Source organism: Amphiprion ocellaris, chromosome 13, assembly GCF_022539595.1.
Source record: "Amphiprion ocellaris isolate individual 3 ecotype Okinawa chromosome 13, ASM2253959v1, whole genome shotgun sequence".
In the NCBI taxonomy this organism is placed as follows: domain Eukaryota; kingdom Metazoa; phylum Chordata; class Actinopteri; family Pomacentridae; genus Amphiprion; species Amphiprion ocellaris.
In genome coordinates, this window is record NC_072778.1 from 27021771 (window position 1) to 27035400 (window position 13630).

Below are 13630 nucleotides of genomic sequence, written 5' to 3' on the forward strand. Positions count from 1 at the left end.
ATATTTTTCACAAGACACAGCTCAAAGTGAAAAATATACATACTCTAGAGTCTAGACATTACACAAAACTGAAATATTTTAAGCCTTGTCTTGTTTTAACTTTGATGACAACAACTTACAGCTCATAAACCCTTCCCAAAATCAATCTCATAACAGAATATGTCAAAAGATCATGTAAAAAAGGGGGAGATCTATAATGCAGAAATGTCCAAACTTTGAAAGGTATGTTCATGTATGCTCTACCCAAACTTGGTCAGGCCTCCATTTGCTGGAAGTACTGCAGCAATGCGGCCTGGCATGGAGGCAATCAGCACGTTGTACTGCTGAGGAGTAATGGCTGCTCAGGCTGCCTTGACAGCAGTCTTCAGTTCTTCTTCATTGTTGGGTCTGGTTCATCCCATTCTCCTCTTTACAATACACCACAGATTTTCTACGTGGTTCAGACTTGGTGAGTTGGCTGTCCAATCTAGCATTGTAACGCCACGGTTAGTGTACCATTTCTGAGTGGATTTAGCAGCGTGGGGAGATGCCAGGTCGTGCTAGAAGACAAAATCTGCATCTCCAAAAAGCTCTTCAGCAGACAGAAGCATGTAGAGCTTCAAAATCTGCTCGTAGTCAGTTGTGCTGATTCTTGACCTGATTAGGCACAGCGGACCAACACCGGCAGATGACATGGCATCCAAATAATCACTGACTGTCAATACGTCACATTTGACTTCAGGCAATTTTGATGCTGTGGCTCTCCACTTTTCCTCCAGACTCTCAGACCTTGATTTCTAAAAGAAATGCAACATATACTTTCATTTTAAAAGACGACTTTGGACCACTCAGCTACGGTTCAATTTGTTCTCTGCTTAGCCCAGGTAAGAGGCTTCTGACGTTGTTGGGTGTTCAGGAGTGGCTTGACAATAGGAATTTGACACTTGTAGCCTATTTCCTGGACACATCTGTGCATGATGGCTCCGGATGCCCTGGCTCCAACCTCAAGTCCACTGCTTGTTAATCTCTCCCACATTCTTGACCATTCTCTCAAGTCTGCGGTCATCCCTGTTGCTTGTGCACTTTTATCTACCATACAGCCAACTTTCCATTAATATGCTTTGATACAGCTCTCTGTGAACAGTCGGCCCTTTCAGCAATGTACCTTTGAGTTTTACTCTCCTTATGAAGGGTGTCACTTGGATGACATTTTTGCTTTTACAATGCTGGGTGGCAAGTCACTACCAGTTGGTTTACATTTGCAGGGAGGGTCAGCAGTTTTAAAAGCAGGAGTTCACATGCACTAACATGCACATGTGGCCAAACCAGCTGACTCAGAGGGAGGAGTGACATCCTTCTCTGCTAAGGATCCCATTACTTCCCGATATCTTAACATAGCAAATAGCTGTTCACTGCCAGATCAGTGTTTTATTTATGTTCAACATCTTGTATAGGGAAACTTTAAGTATTTATCCTTAATTTTTATTAGATCAGAACTTGTACCAATTTCCAGTTTTTCTAAATTGTAAAAATTCAAAATATTATCAAAAAACCCCCAAAACAAACAAACAAACAAAAAAAAAACAGCCAGCCAAGTCTCTCCTTCCAGACCTAACAGAAAACTTTCCTTTGCTGGGCTTGCTTTGAGCTTAAAGAACGTCAGAGCCGCCAGTAAATTTAAAACTGAGGATCTTTGGGTGCAAAGAGCAGAACCAGCGAGGACCAACCTGCTCTGTAGCCTCGGCCGGTTTGTGTTTTTACGTGTGTTTTATCAGCCTTTAAGATCCTGTATGTCGTCTTTCTGCCTGGAAGCCTTAGCGCTGACATTTCTGTCTCCCTTTAAGCCTCACAGTCCGTCAGCCGGAAAGTAAGGAGCATAACTCTGCACAACACGGACATTGAACGAAGGCTTTTTATTTTACAAAATGTGCCACGTTCAGCCATCCTCTGAGGCCTTAAGACTGTTAGAAAACAAGATGTTAAAACTGAACCTTTGTGGGTTTTAACCTAAAGTTCATTTTCAGTTTAAAATCATTATCACGTTTGCATGACAATATGACAAACTTTCAATGTGGTTTCAGACCTTTGGATTAAACTGTGCATAGTACAGAAGCCCACAGATGCACTGTTATTAATTCAAGAGTAGCATAGTGTACCTGAATATATGACAGAGGACTTCATGGGACATCTCGTTGATGTAGTCTTTGGGCTCATTGGGTCTCATGACAGGTTCTCCTTCACCGCTGCCCACTAAAGGCTGGAGTTTAGAAGCCTTCCTCCTTGGACCCATCACTTCTATGACTGTCTGGTCTCACAACTACACACACATGTGCGCACACACACACACGTACGCACACACGCACGCACACACACACACACACACACACACACACACACGCCCTCCCTCCTGGAGGTTCTATTCCCCAGGCATGGAGCGCAGTTCTGGACACAATATCACAGAGAAAAGCAAGTTAATGGGAGTAAAGGCCAATTCATGCTTTCCACATCCAGGTCAATAAGTAGACTGAGGATGTGACTGTATATACTTCAATAGAGCTGTGCCAGTCTGCTGCATGGCCAATTGCATTTCCCCTCATTTCAAGCTCAGAAAAACACATGAAAGAAGAGCAAATGTTTACAGATTGTACTGTAGCACCCTATCAGTGATTATTCCTGAGGTGTGAGACACCAGTACAGCAGTGCAGTGTGTGAGCATAGAGGATTTCTGGAGACATGAAGACTTCCTACTGTGTTTGGCCTCCGTGTATGAAAGCATATACAAACAAAACCCCTTTGATGCCCCACAGCAACTACTAAATTAATGATTATTATCAATTAAAACAAGATAAAACATAAATTTGTGGATGACCAGAAATCTCCTCGTACAGTCTTTCCTCATGCCAAACATTTATTTTAAGCATCGCTTCTTTTACTGGCACATGGGCAGCTGTGGCATGTTTGTAGTGTGGACAGTTCGTGTGGCCTCAAAATTTGGGCTGGCAAGGACTCTGGTGGAGTAGGGGGCAAAACAACATTTATGTCACGAGTACCCTTGCAGACGTGGAAAGCATAAACTGGCCTTAAGGCAAAACGATACAGAAACATGAAATGCTTCTCAATTGCCTAATTTCAGATGCAAATTAGCTATATATATCTATCTAACTCTGGTGCAACGGTTGTCTCATCTCTTGCTGCACTCAACCCCCAGCATAGACACAGACTCAATGCATTACTTCAACACACAGCTTTTTAAAAAGTAGTATCATCCTTTTCACATTTCAAGTTGTTTACACTGCATACTGTGAAATCTTGCTCAGTCTCAGGAAAAAAAGCACATTCCCACACACCGTGAATATTTCTACTACTTTTATAATAAATAATTATACTTACTGTTGATTTCACTTGTAACACTTTATCTGACTTGCAATATTTGCTTTCTAATCTTTAGTCTCTCTCTAAAATGTTTAAACTTGGCGGTGTTTACCGTTATGTGCCAAAACCAGTCAATTTTCTCATATGTGAAAAGCTATTTGGTAATAATTCGGATTCTGAATGGTCCTTGTTTAACAAAAAAGTTGTTTGCTTCTGTTTGGAGGGCTGAGGTGAGAGGAGGCGGCCAAAAGGGCATAAATTAGGCTAAACAAGACCATCCGTTACAGAAGTCCTGTCCTACCAATCGTAATGTGTCTGTTACAATGCGTCTACACAGAAAGTGCATTGTAAATAGCACGTTCAGCAGACCAGCAGCAAGTTATTCATGTGTGTGTGTTTACATAGAAGGTGTTCGGATACAGTGTTGTGTATAGGTCAGTTCATTTTGGAAGTGCTCAGAATTTAATAACTGTAGTTAAGTGTGTCAAACAGCCAAAAAAAAGACTCAAAGCTTGAAATATACGTTAGGCCAACTGTATGCATGTAGTGCACATGACAAGTCATCACGCCAGCAGTTTAAAGAGTTATACTGATAAAGACAGAGCCTCTTGTTTGGTAACTGTCCCACATGTGCATCTCACAAAAATGAGATACACAACTAAAAATGTTACTGAAAGGCTTTCTATGTAGACCCCGTGTTACAGTTTCTTTCTAGTCATTCATTAAACTCCTAAAGACTTAATTCTGAAATTTATTATTGACAAGTAATCAAAAAACTGACCTTTCTTTCAAAAAGTACAATATTACCCTAAGTGCACTTCCAGTTCCCAAATTACTGTAATATAGGGATTGACTGATTATCAGCATGACCATTAGGCATGGTAGATATTTTTCCAATTGTCAGCACTGCCATCTTTATTGACCAGTTACTACTAAATAAATTAAATGCACTAGTTGCACTACTCTGATGCAGCCAGCTGTCTCTCTGCAGTCACTATTTGGTCTCAAGCAATGTTCTGCCCACAGTACTATCTGATTAGTTACACATCACAATTAATAGGCCATCACTGACAGCTACTATGTACACAGAGGGATAGATGAGTGGAGTAAAACATGTTGCTTACATTGTCATAAACACTACAATCTTCCAAAAGCATGCTCAGTTTCAATTCAGTTCAATTCAATTTTATTTATAGAGTTCCAATTACAAAATTGTCAGATTGTCTCAAGACACTTTCCAGAACCCATACGCCTGGATCCCCAGAGCAAGCCCTAAGGTGACAGTGGCAAAAAAACACTACCTTTTAATGGGAAGAAACCTTGAGCAGAACCTGGCTCATATGGGGGACCCATCGCCACTGACTCCATTAGACAGAAAATGGCCCAACAATTAAATTGGTGTCAGTACAAATGGAACTGTTTTTGCTGATGGTGCTAGGCTAAGGCTATCACTCAGAGGATAGTAGCGTCTCTTAGCCTCTGGCTAATGGTATATGGAGTACTGTAACATCTTCCTAAAGGAAGACTAATTTTAAAAATCTGCTCTAATTGATAGACATATCTCTTTAGATTTTAGCACAACCTGCAAAAACATTTTCACAGTGGCCAAAAGTAACAGCTAGCAGCTAAGTTAGGAGCCTGCAACAACCCTTCAACAGAGTCTGGAAAGCTGTAGGAAATAATGCTTTAAGATATTGGCTTTTGTGGGCAATTAAACTGATAGAAAAGTGAAAGATTCATAAAAACCAAGAAGACCAGCAGACATAACTGCAGGAGTAGAGGAGCCAAACTGTTCAATCACTAAAAATCAATCAGTTTCACAGTGAACAGAGAAGAGCATCCTAACATCGCATGACACTCTCACATCATCACTTCTATTTCTATTGTAGATATTCACCTGCAGTAATCCTTTTTAATGAACTAATGTAATTATGAAAGATAGGTCCCCTGCTATCACAGGCTAGTATTATGCAACATTTAATGTATGTACGTATAAATTCAGTAATATGAATCCTTATTAATGAAGAAGCCTAGTTATGAATGACAGGTTTCCTGCTATCACATGTTGCTTATACCATTTAATGTATATTGATTTCAAATATAGAGTATCTGCCTTTCTTGGATACCAATAATTGATACACATATTGGCCTTGAAAAAAACAGATCAGTGGATCCTGATAGCTGTAATAAATGTAGTCTGCTCACAGCATCAGAAACATGGCTCGACAGTGGGAAACTTGACCAGTTAGCTGCGGCGGCTAGTCAGGCCCCAGTAGCCAATAACAAATGACCTATTCTGTCAATTTAGATCAATTTTGGTATAATATCCAGCAAGATCTGGCAGACAGGTTTTAACAGATTTGTCAGGAATCAAATAAGAAGCTCACAATGCTAGATTACATTCTTTCAGCATTCTGGTTACAAAGCTTCCATCTGACCACGTTTACAATGGATGTTCAGTACAATACAGATCAGTCAAGGGCTTACTCATCACTCATCTCCTGTTTTACATAAGTATAATGTCATCATGCAAGTTTCTAATTACTGCCTGCTGCCTGTGCAGGTGTGCTTTCAAATCGTGGCATCGCTGCCCTTTTATATAATTACTCTAAAAGTCTTAATAGTTGAATGTGAACCCCCTTAAATGTGTGCCTGCTTGGGCATTGTTGCATTTGGACCCTCTGTGCTGTAGTTACAAACTTCAGTAATGAAAAATGACAGCAACAATGGTGGATGATTCACCACTTTGAAGATCTCTTTACAGTTTCAATAACCAGCATGTACAGTCAGCATGCTTGCTGTGCATTCAAACCACACAGTCTTAAACACGGAGTGACTGATGATGCTGAACACATTTATATATGCCAAAATATCTTGAGAAAAATGTATTCAGTCTCAGCAAAGCAAGATATAAGAAGTAATTTAAGCTTTCGACGTATTTCTTACTATATGCCATCCACATCAGCTACGTAACTGTTGTGGCTTCATAAAAACATTTGTCACACGTATCTTGCTAATGATAAAACCGATGCACAACATCCGGTAACAACAACAAACAGTGCTTGGAGGATGTTTTATAATGCCAGGTACATACAATTTCATGTAACTGTAATTGGGAAGTTTGAAGCAAATTCACAATTGTTGTCAAAGTACATTACATATGTTTGAACTGTATTAGACCGACGAAAATACATCGTTAATGTACTAAATTATGAACTATTGGCTGACATTACACTGGAGAAGCATCATTACAACGGGCACACTCGATAAATGCTGTTAGAAAGTTCCAGGCTGTCTTTGCTGAAGCTAGCTTGCTAGCTAGCATCACCACAGCTAAGACTGAACACAAAGCCACACAAGTAAACAATGCAACACAAAAAAATGCATAGCCGTTAGGAGTCGTTTTAACCTACCAGTATTTTTTATTAAAACCGCTGTGATGTTGCTCTTCAGCCATCCTGTGTGCAGCAGATCTGTTAAACACAGACAGATGTGCGCTTATGCACTTCTTTTTTTCTTCGTTTTCCTCCTCTTCTTGCTGCACTTCTTCTTCTAGTTTGATAGGTGTTTAGTAAAACCGGCAATGTCGCCACCTGTCGGATGGGAATGGAATAGAATACAATACAATAGAATACAATAGAATACAATAGAATAGCCATTTCATTGTCAGCTAGAACATACACTAGTTGGTGCACATTGTGGCAGAAATTTCGATGCAAAAAGCTCACCATCGGACTGATAAAAAAATAAAAACAAAAACAAAATTATTGTAAATAAAAAAATAATTCCCTTATATACATGTAAAAAAATGTATATATATATGTATGTATATATATATATATATATATATATATATATATATATATATATATATATATATGTATGTATGTATGTATATATATATATACACACACACATATATATATGTGTGTGCATTTTATATGCATATATATATATATATATATATATACATTTATTTATATATAATATACACACACACACACACACACACACACACACACCTGTAAACATACACATCTCCACATTTATTCTAGCATCAGTATTGCACGCAACATTGAAAAAAGTAGCAGCAGTTATATTTTCACAGTGACCACAAAGAATTATTTGATTATTTGATTCGAGTCTGATGGCTCGGGGGATAAAACTGTTCCAGAACCTGGCTGTTCTCATTCTGATGCTGTAGAACCTCCTCCCAGAGGGGAGCAGGGAGAACAGTCCATGTTATAGGTGTGTGAAGTCTTTGATGATGTTGCAGGCTCTGCTGAGACAGCGCTTGTGTGCAACATCCTGGATGGATGGAAGAGAGGTCCCGATGATCTTCTCTGCCTTGCTCTGCCTTCTGCAACAACCTCTTATCCTTATCTTACGTGGAGTGGAACCGTGGCTCGGCAGGCAGCAAAAGGAAGACCGAGTAGAAAAACAGTGGTTATCACTGTCACCTCACGGCTAGTAGGTCCTGGGTTTGAATCTCAGCCTGGGATCTTTATGTGTGGAGTTTGCATGTTCTCCCTGTGCTTGTATGGGTTTTCACTGGGTGCTCCGGCTTCCTCCTACAGTCTAAACACATGCTGAGGTTAAATGATTCCAAACTGTTCTTTGATGTGAATGTGACTGTGCTTGGTTGTCTGTCTCTCCAAGTCAGCTGGGATTGACTGCAGCCACCCACAACTTGGAGGCGATGTTGAAAGGGACCCTGTTCTTAAACGGTGGGCTTGAAACTTTACCAGAAAGTAACAAAGTGTTCCAATTGACCACAGTACATGTAATTGTTCTGTAGATGGCAGCGACAGGGTGATGGTAAATCAGTGGGATTAATAAATCTGATCTATTTCCATTTACATGTAACCTTACAGTATGCCATAGTTTGTATAATGAGATAGTAAGAAGTGAATGTAATATGGTTTAACAGCATTTTTCCCATCCATTATTGTTTGTGGCTCTTGGTTAGTCTGTAAAGTTAAATGAATCATGTAATCTTGATTATCAAACAAAGTTTCTGGGTGGCTTACTGCACAGACAAAGAAGAGAAAGCATATTTCTCAGTGGCTGTGTCTGAAATCATCCATTCATTCCCTCCTCACTTTTCACTCTCCACTCTCCATATTAATTGAGTTTTTTAAAAAATGAATTAATAAAACTGTTTTCCTTTTTGGGATACATTGCTCTGCTTCCATTAAATGCCATATCAATACAAATTATTATTTTTAATCTTGTGTCTGTTGTCATTTCAACAAGTTACATGTATAGAAAAGAAATTCTGTAGAAAACAGCAGTCCAAATGTAAGTCTGGTCCTTTGGTTCTATTTGAGAGCTGCTGCATCTAAAGACGTGTTCAGAGTTTTTTGTTTGATATTCAAAACTTTGTTCTTAAAGAAGGTTAAAGTCATCACTGCTGAGAAGTTTTCCATCGCTGTACTTCTGCTGCTTTTACTGCCTTGTGCCATTTACTTACAAAAACCTTGGCAAGTCTTTCCACTGAGAAAACCTTAGTAAGTTTTACACAGGGTATTTCCAGGAAACTCATAGTATTCAGGTAACATTTACCAGCAATACTCAATCTGTCACAAAATTTTAGTCAATTCATAGTAATTTTTAGACAGCCTTTGCATCTGATTAACATCTGCCCTAAAATTGCATGGCTTTTTTGTTTCTATCTCTATGTTTATAGATATATTTAAGTAATATTTACATTTAATCTACTTTAAATACCATTGCTCTTGTGTGCATACATTTTACAATGGGCCTGCTTTTATTCAATAAATCTCTATATTGCAAAACATGAAACAGATGCCTTTAAACAGCAACTTTATTGTGCATTTCAAATAATGATACACAGAGGCACTGACAGACAAAAACTTTATATTTTTAACAAAGAATATTGGGCCTATGAGCAGAAGAAATCCATTTGCCTGACATCTACAGTCATGAACCTCACCTCACTCGATGATGGTGTACACGTTGGCAAGATGGGCTGCACGTCATTACCTGCACCTCCATGGAGGACACAGATCTTCACGACAAAGCCCACACAGTCCTCTATAACAGTGTTTTTGCTCACAGTCTGTCCAAATGTAAATTAATGCTTTCTTTAAAGTTCCTGAATATTCAAAAATAAGATGTCTTGGCTGCAGTGACAACCAAACTGTAACTGAAATAAGATGCTCTGAACAGGGCAAGGACTGCATTTTGGTAACTGATTTTGATGAACGTGTCACAGAATGGGCCTGAGACTCAAGCACAGAGTAACGAAGACACAGCCAGACAGGAATTATATACAACAGGGGTGTCAGACATGAGGCCCGTGGGCCAAAACCAGCCCGCCAGAAGGTCCAATCTGGTCCATGGAACAACTTTGTTAAGTGTAAAAATTACAGAGAAGATATGAACTGCAAATTGTGAATTTGTAAAACAATACATTTAAAATCATTGCAAGACCACCAAGTTGTTTTGAACACAAAGTAAAATACTAGATTTTTCATTGTTCTTTTTTCATTTTGGGTCTCATTTTTGTAGTATCTTGTCTTGTTTTTGCTGTTTTTGGTCTTTTTTTTGTCTCGCTTGTGATTTTTGTCCTTTTTTGTCATTTTGTGTTTTGCTTTATTCGCTGTTTTGAGCATCATTTTTGTTGTTTTGTGCTTTTTCCTCGCTTGTGTTGTTTGTCTTTTTCTGTCATTTTGTTTCTTGCTTTTGTCATTTTTTGTCTCATTTGTGTCATTTATGGATTTTTTTGGTCTTATTTTTGTCATTTGTCTATTTTTTTGTCACTTTGTAACTTTTTTGTTTAATTTTTTGTCCCTTTTTTGTTTTGTTTCATGTCATTTGTCCCATTTTTGGTCATTCTGATTCTTGTTTTTGTCATTTTGTGTCTCATTTTTCTAATATTTTCTCTTGTTTTTGTTGTTTTTTGTCTTTTTTTATGTCTGACTTTTGTTGTTTTGATCATAAAATAAAATATTATATCAGTCAGTTCCACATACCTGTTGCTAAATATTTTGTGCATTTGTAGATCCACTGTGATCTAGGTTGTAATGTATGAATGATAAACTGAGGCATATTGTTGAAATAGAATTTATTTTTAAGAAATTTCAGGCTGTTCATAATGTTTTGTAAAATGTGAACATTTTTGCACTAAAACAAAAGAAAAATCTGAAGTTGTGGTTATTTCTAGGTTATTATGCCCTGATTTTACTGGTCCTGCCAGTTTGACACCCCTGATTTGCTTGCCCCAGGAACCCTCTCTGCTTGTCTGCTTGTCCACTGGCCACATTTTTGTGACGCATTTTTATCTAGCCAATTAGATTGGGTTTTCCGCCCGGGTAGTATCGCGGGAACTGCTAGACACTCAAAACAACAACAACGGAGAGGTTCAACTGTTGTTCATATGAGGGAGTTCAGTTAACTGAATTTCTTATGTGAGTTCTGTCGATACAAGACTAATACATGTGCGTCATTGAAAGTGTAATGCATATTTATCGCACGTGTTTGTAAAGTTAGCTTACTCCGCTGGCCTGCTAACGATACTAGCTCGGTAGATAAGCTGCTACTTAGCTGCGGTTACCGGTGACAAGCGTCCCGTAAAGAAACGGTAGCAAATACTTCTTCAAAATACAAACCAGGCGTTTACGGTTTTTACTTAGTCAAGTAATTTTGTGAGATTTGAAGGGAGCATCTCTTTTGAGAGTGGGCTGTGTTTAATAACGAAGGCTTTAACAATATGAATACTTAGTTGTTTATTAATTTCATAAAATTGATTAGGCGTCAGTCGAGGTTGTTTCGTATAGGCACAAATAATCTGACGTCCCATTTTAGTGAAAGTTTCTCAGTGAAACTATCTGAATTATGTCTCTAGACTTGAGTACGACAAATAAGACAAGTAATTTACTTTAGCGTATTGAATTTGGATACGTTTTATTGGACGAGCTTGGGTGCGGCTTTATTTTGACAGTTGGAACAGGAAGTGGCTATGCAGTCTGAAAAGTGGACTGGCTTGGATTGGGAAGCACAGAGATGGGAACTGTGAGTGTGTCCAGCTACAGACTGAGGCATGTTCTTCTTAAGTGCAAGCTCGACTCATCCCAACGTAGGAAACTGTACAGAGACCTAGGAGCGGCTGGACTAACTGTATTTGATCTTTGCTCTCTACTAAACATAGAGGAGTGTACAAATTTGAAGAAACTTCTGAACTTACTCATAACCACAGAACTGTATAGGAAAATATAGAGGATTCTCTGGAATATGAGTAACATCCAATAGCTGACAGCAATAAGACAGTGATGTGTCTAGTCTGCCTAATTAAATGAATTAACCATTTCAGGTGACTGCCTCATAAAGCTCGTCCAGAGAATCCCAAGAGTGTGCAAAAGCAGTAATCAAAGCAACGAATCTAAAATATAAAGCATGTTTTGACTTATTTCACACTTTTGTTTATTACATATGTGTTTGTTTGTAATTTTGTTGTCTTCAGTGAGAATCTACTACTTGACTGGTAGTGTATTTTTACCCATAATATCTAAAATTTCTTCACGTGAACACAAGTGTACTGCTGACTAGCAGAACGATTTATACATCAAATCAGCATTTTGTACTGATACCAGTAATTACATTACATTGATAAGAACATTAGATCTGTAGATATCATGTAGAACTCTTGTTGTTTTGATGCCTCAAGTAAGTAATAACATATGTTGCTGTGTGATGCTGACAAAAAAGGTTTAATTTTATTTTCTTCTTTTTCAGTTGTGTAGTTTCCCATTGGCTGATGGAGGGAATATTATCACTATGTCTCACAGACTGACCAAAGAAGAGCTGGATGCACAGTTTGAGCAATTTCTGAAAGAGGTAATATACCATCAACACACCTGTGTCACTCTTCAGAAATAATCATTTGAGCCATGAGCCGCTGAATGTATTGCACGGTATGAAATGAATCATTCATTTGTAAACGTAAATGTGCCTCTCAAGCTGTTTCACAAGGTTAGCTCTAAAGGTGCTCCCTCCTGTCTCATAAACATTTTACACATTTAAGACACTTCACACTTAGACACTTGACACAAACACTTTCAGATACTCTGCATTTTGTACTTTGTATCTTTTGTTATTTTATTTTACTACTAACCCCTGTGTAAATGTATATATTTCACTAACCTTTGTTTATTGTTTATTGTATTGTACTCTGGCAAAACAATTTCTTCCGGACGAATAAAGTCTATCTTATCTTAAACAGGCAATCATATCACTGCTAACTTAGCAGCCTATGACTGACAAGCACATAGTTTAGTCCTTTAACAGGCTGTTATTCAGCTGCATTGTCAGCATGCGATTCAACAACGAGCGAGCAAGAAATGAGTGCAGAGAGGGAAGCTAGCTTGCCATTTTTTCAAAATGTACCAAAGCCAGAACGCCGCTGTGTGGAAACTGTGCACAAAAACTGTTTCATGACCAGGGCTTGGAGTTAGGGATGGGTTTGGAACTCCTGTATCAAACAAGTCCCGGGGCTACGTTTTACCGAAATATCAATAAGCTCAAATGTTAACAGTTTAGACATTAGGGAGAACGTTATGTTCTCCCTAATGTGCAAATTCTTTCTTACCACCAAAATACATTGGCCATAATGCATTTTAACCTTCCAAATTCAGAATAGTGTTGTCTCTGTTGGAGCCCGTATGAGCAGCAGAGAAGCTCTGTCACACACTGCAGCTTGATGCAGCACACAGAGACAGTGACTTAGTGACAGAGGAGAGAAGTAAATGCTCAAAAGTGTGGTTACACTTCACTAAAGTTGATGCAGACAGCGTTCATTTCCACAAGTGTCACAAGTTAATGGCATATGAGTGCAGAAACATGAGCAATCGGTGGAAACAACAAGCTGAAGTTACATTCAGCCGAATAAGTGCAGTTTGACTGCTTAGTTCGTACCTTATCTCTAACTACCCTTTCACTAACCTGAAGCTTTTAATTCTTTATATAATCCTGAGCAATTTATTGAAACATAATACACAACATTTTATTTAGTGAGTAAAATGTGTGACACTCTGTCCAAGATAGCTGTTTGTTTTTGCTGTAGACAATTTTATTTATTTACATTTTAATTATCATGTTATGGTATATATTAGTGATTTGTTTTCAAGCCAGTCCAATCCAACTTTATTTATATAACACTTTAAACAACTACAGTTGAAACAAAGTGCTGTACATCCAGAACAAGGCAATATAATACATAAAAACAATAAAACAAATAAAATCAGACATACACAATAAA

At 38.3% G+C, this 13630-nt stretch overlaps 2 protein-coding genes across 7 annotated transcripts in view; one reads left to right on the forward strand and one right to left on the reverse strand.

Annotated features, from left to right (window-relative positions):
- The window catches only part of fbxo38 (F-box protein 38), a 31730-nt gene extending 24808 nt beyond the window's left edge, over positions 1 to 6922 (reverse strand). The window contains exons 1-2 of the mRNA XM_023280344.3: positions 6765 to 6922; positions 2136 to 2421 (exon numbers count right to left, since the gene is read on the reverse strand). Of these exons, the coding sequence (XP_023136112.1) occupies positions 2136 to 2269 (134 nt within the window). The 5' untranslated portion in view covers positions 2270 to 2421; positions 6765 to 6922. The remainder of the gene's footprint in view (positions 1 to 2135; positions 2422 to 6764) is intronic.
- A 3771-nt stretch (positions 6923 to 10693) lies between these two features.
- The window catches only part of cep162 (centrosomal protein 162), a 34576-nt gene continuing 31639 nt past the window's right edge, over positions 10694 to 13630 (forward strand). For 2 of the 6 annotated variants that reach the window (XM_035952867.2, XM_035952869.2), the window contains exons 1-2: positions 10813 to 11388; positions 12109 to 12210. In XM_035952867.2, coding sequence (XP_035808760.2) covers positions 11380 to 11388; positions 12109 to 12210 — 111 coding nt within the window. In that variant the 5' untranslated portion in view covers positions 10813 to 11379. Of the gene's footprint in view, positions 10785 to 10812; positions 11389 to 12108; positions 12211 to 13630 lie in introns of those variants that run through there. The other 4 variants (XM_035952868.2, XM_035952873.2, XM_035952870.2 and 1 more) reach the window with 3 other exon arrangements.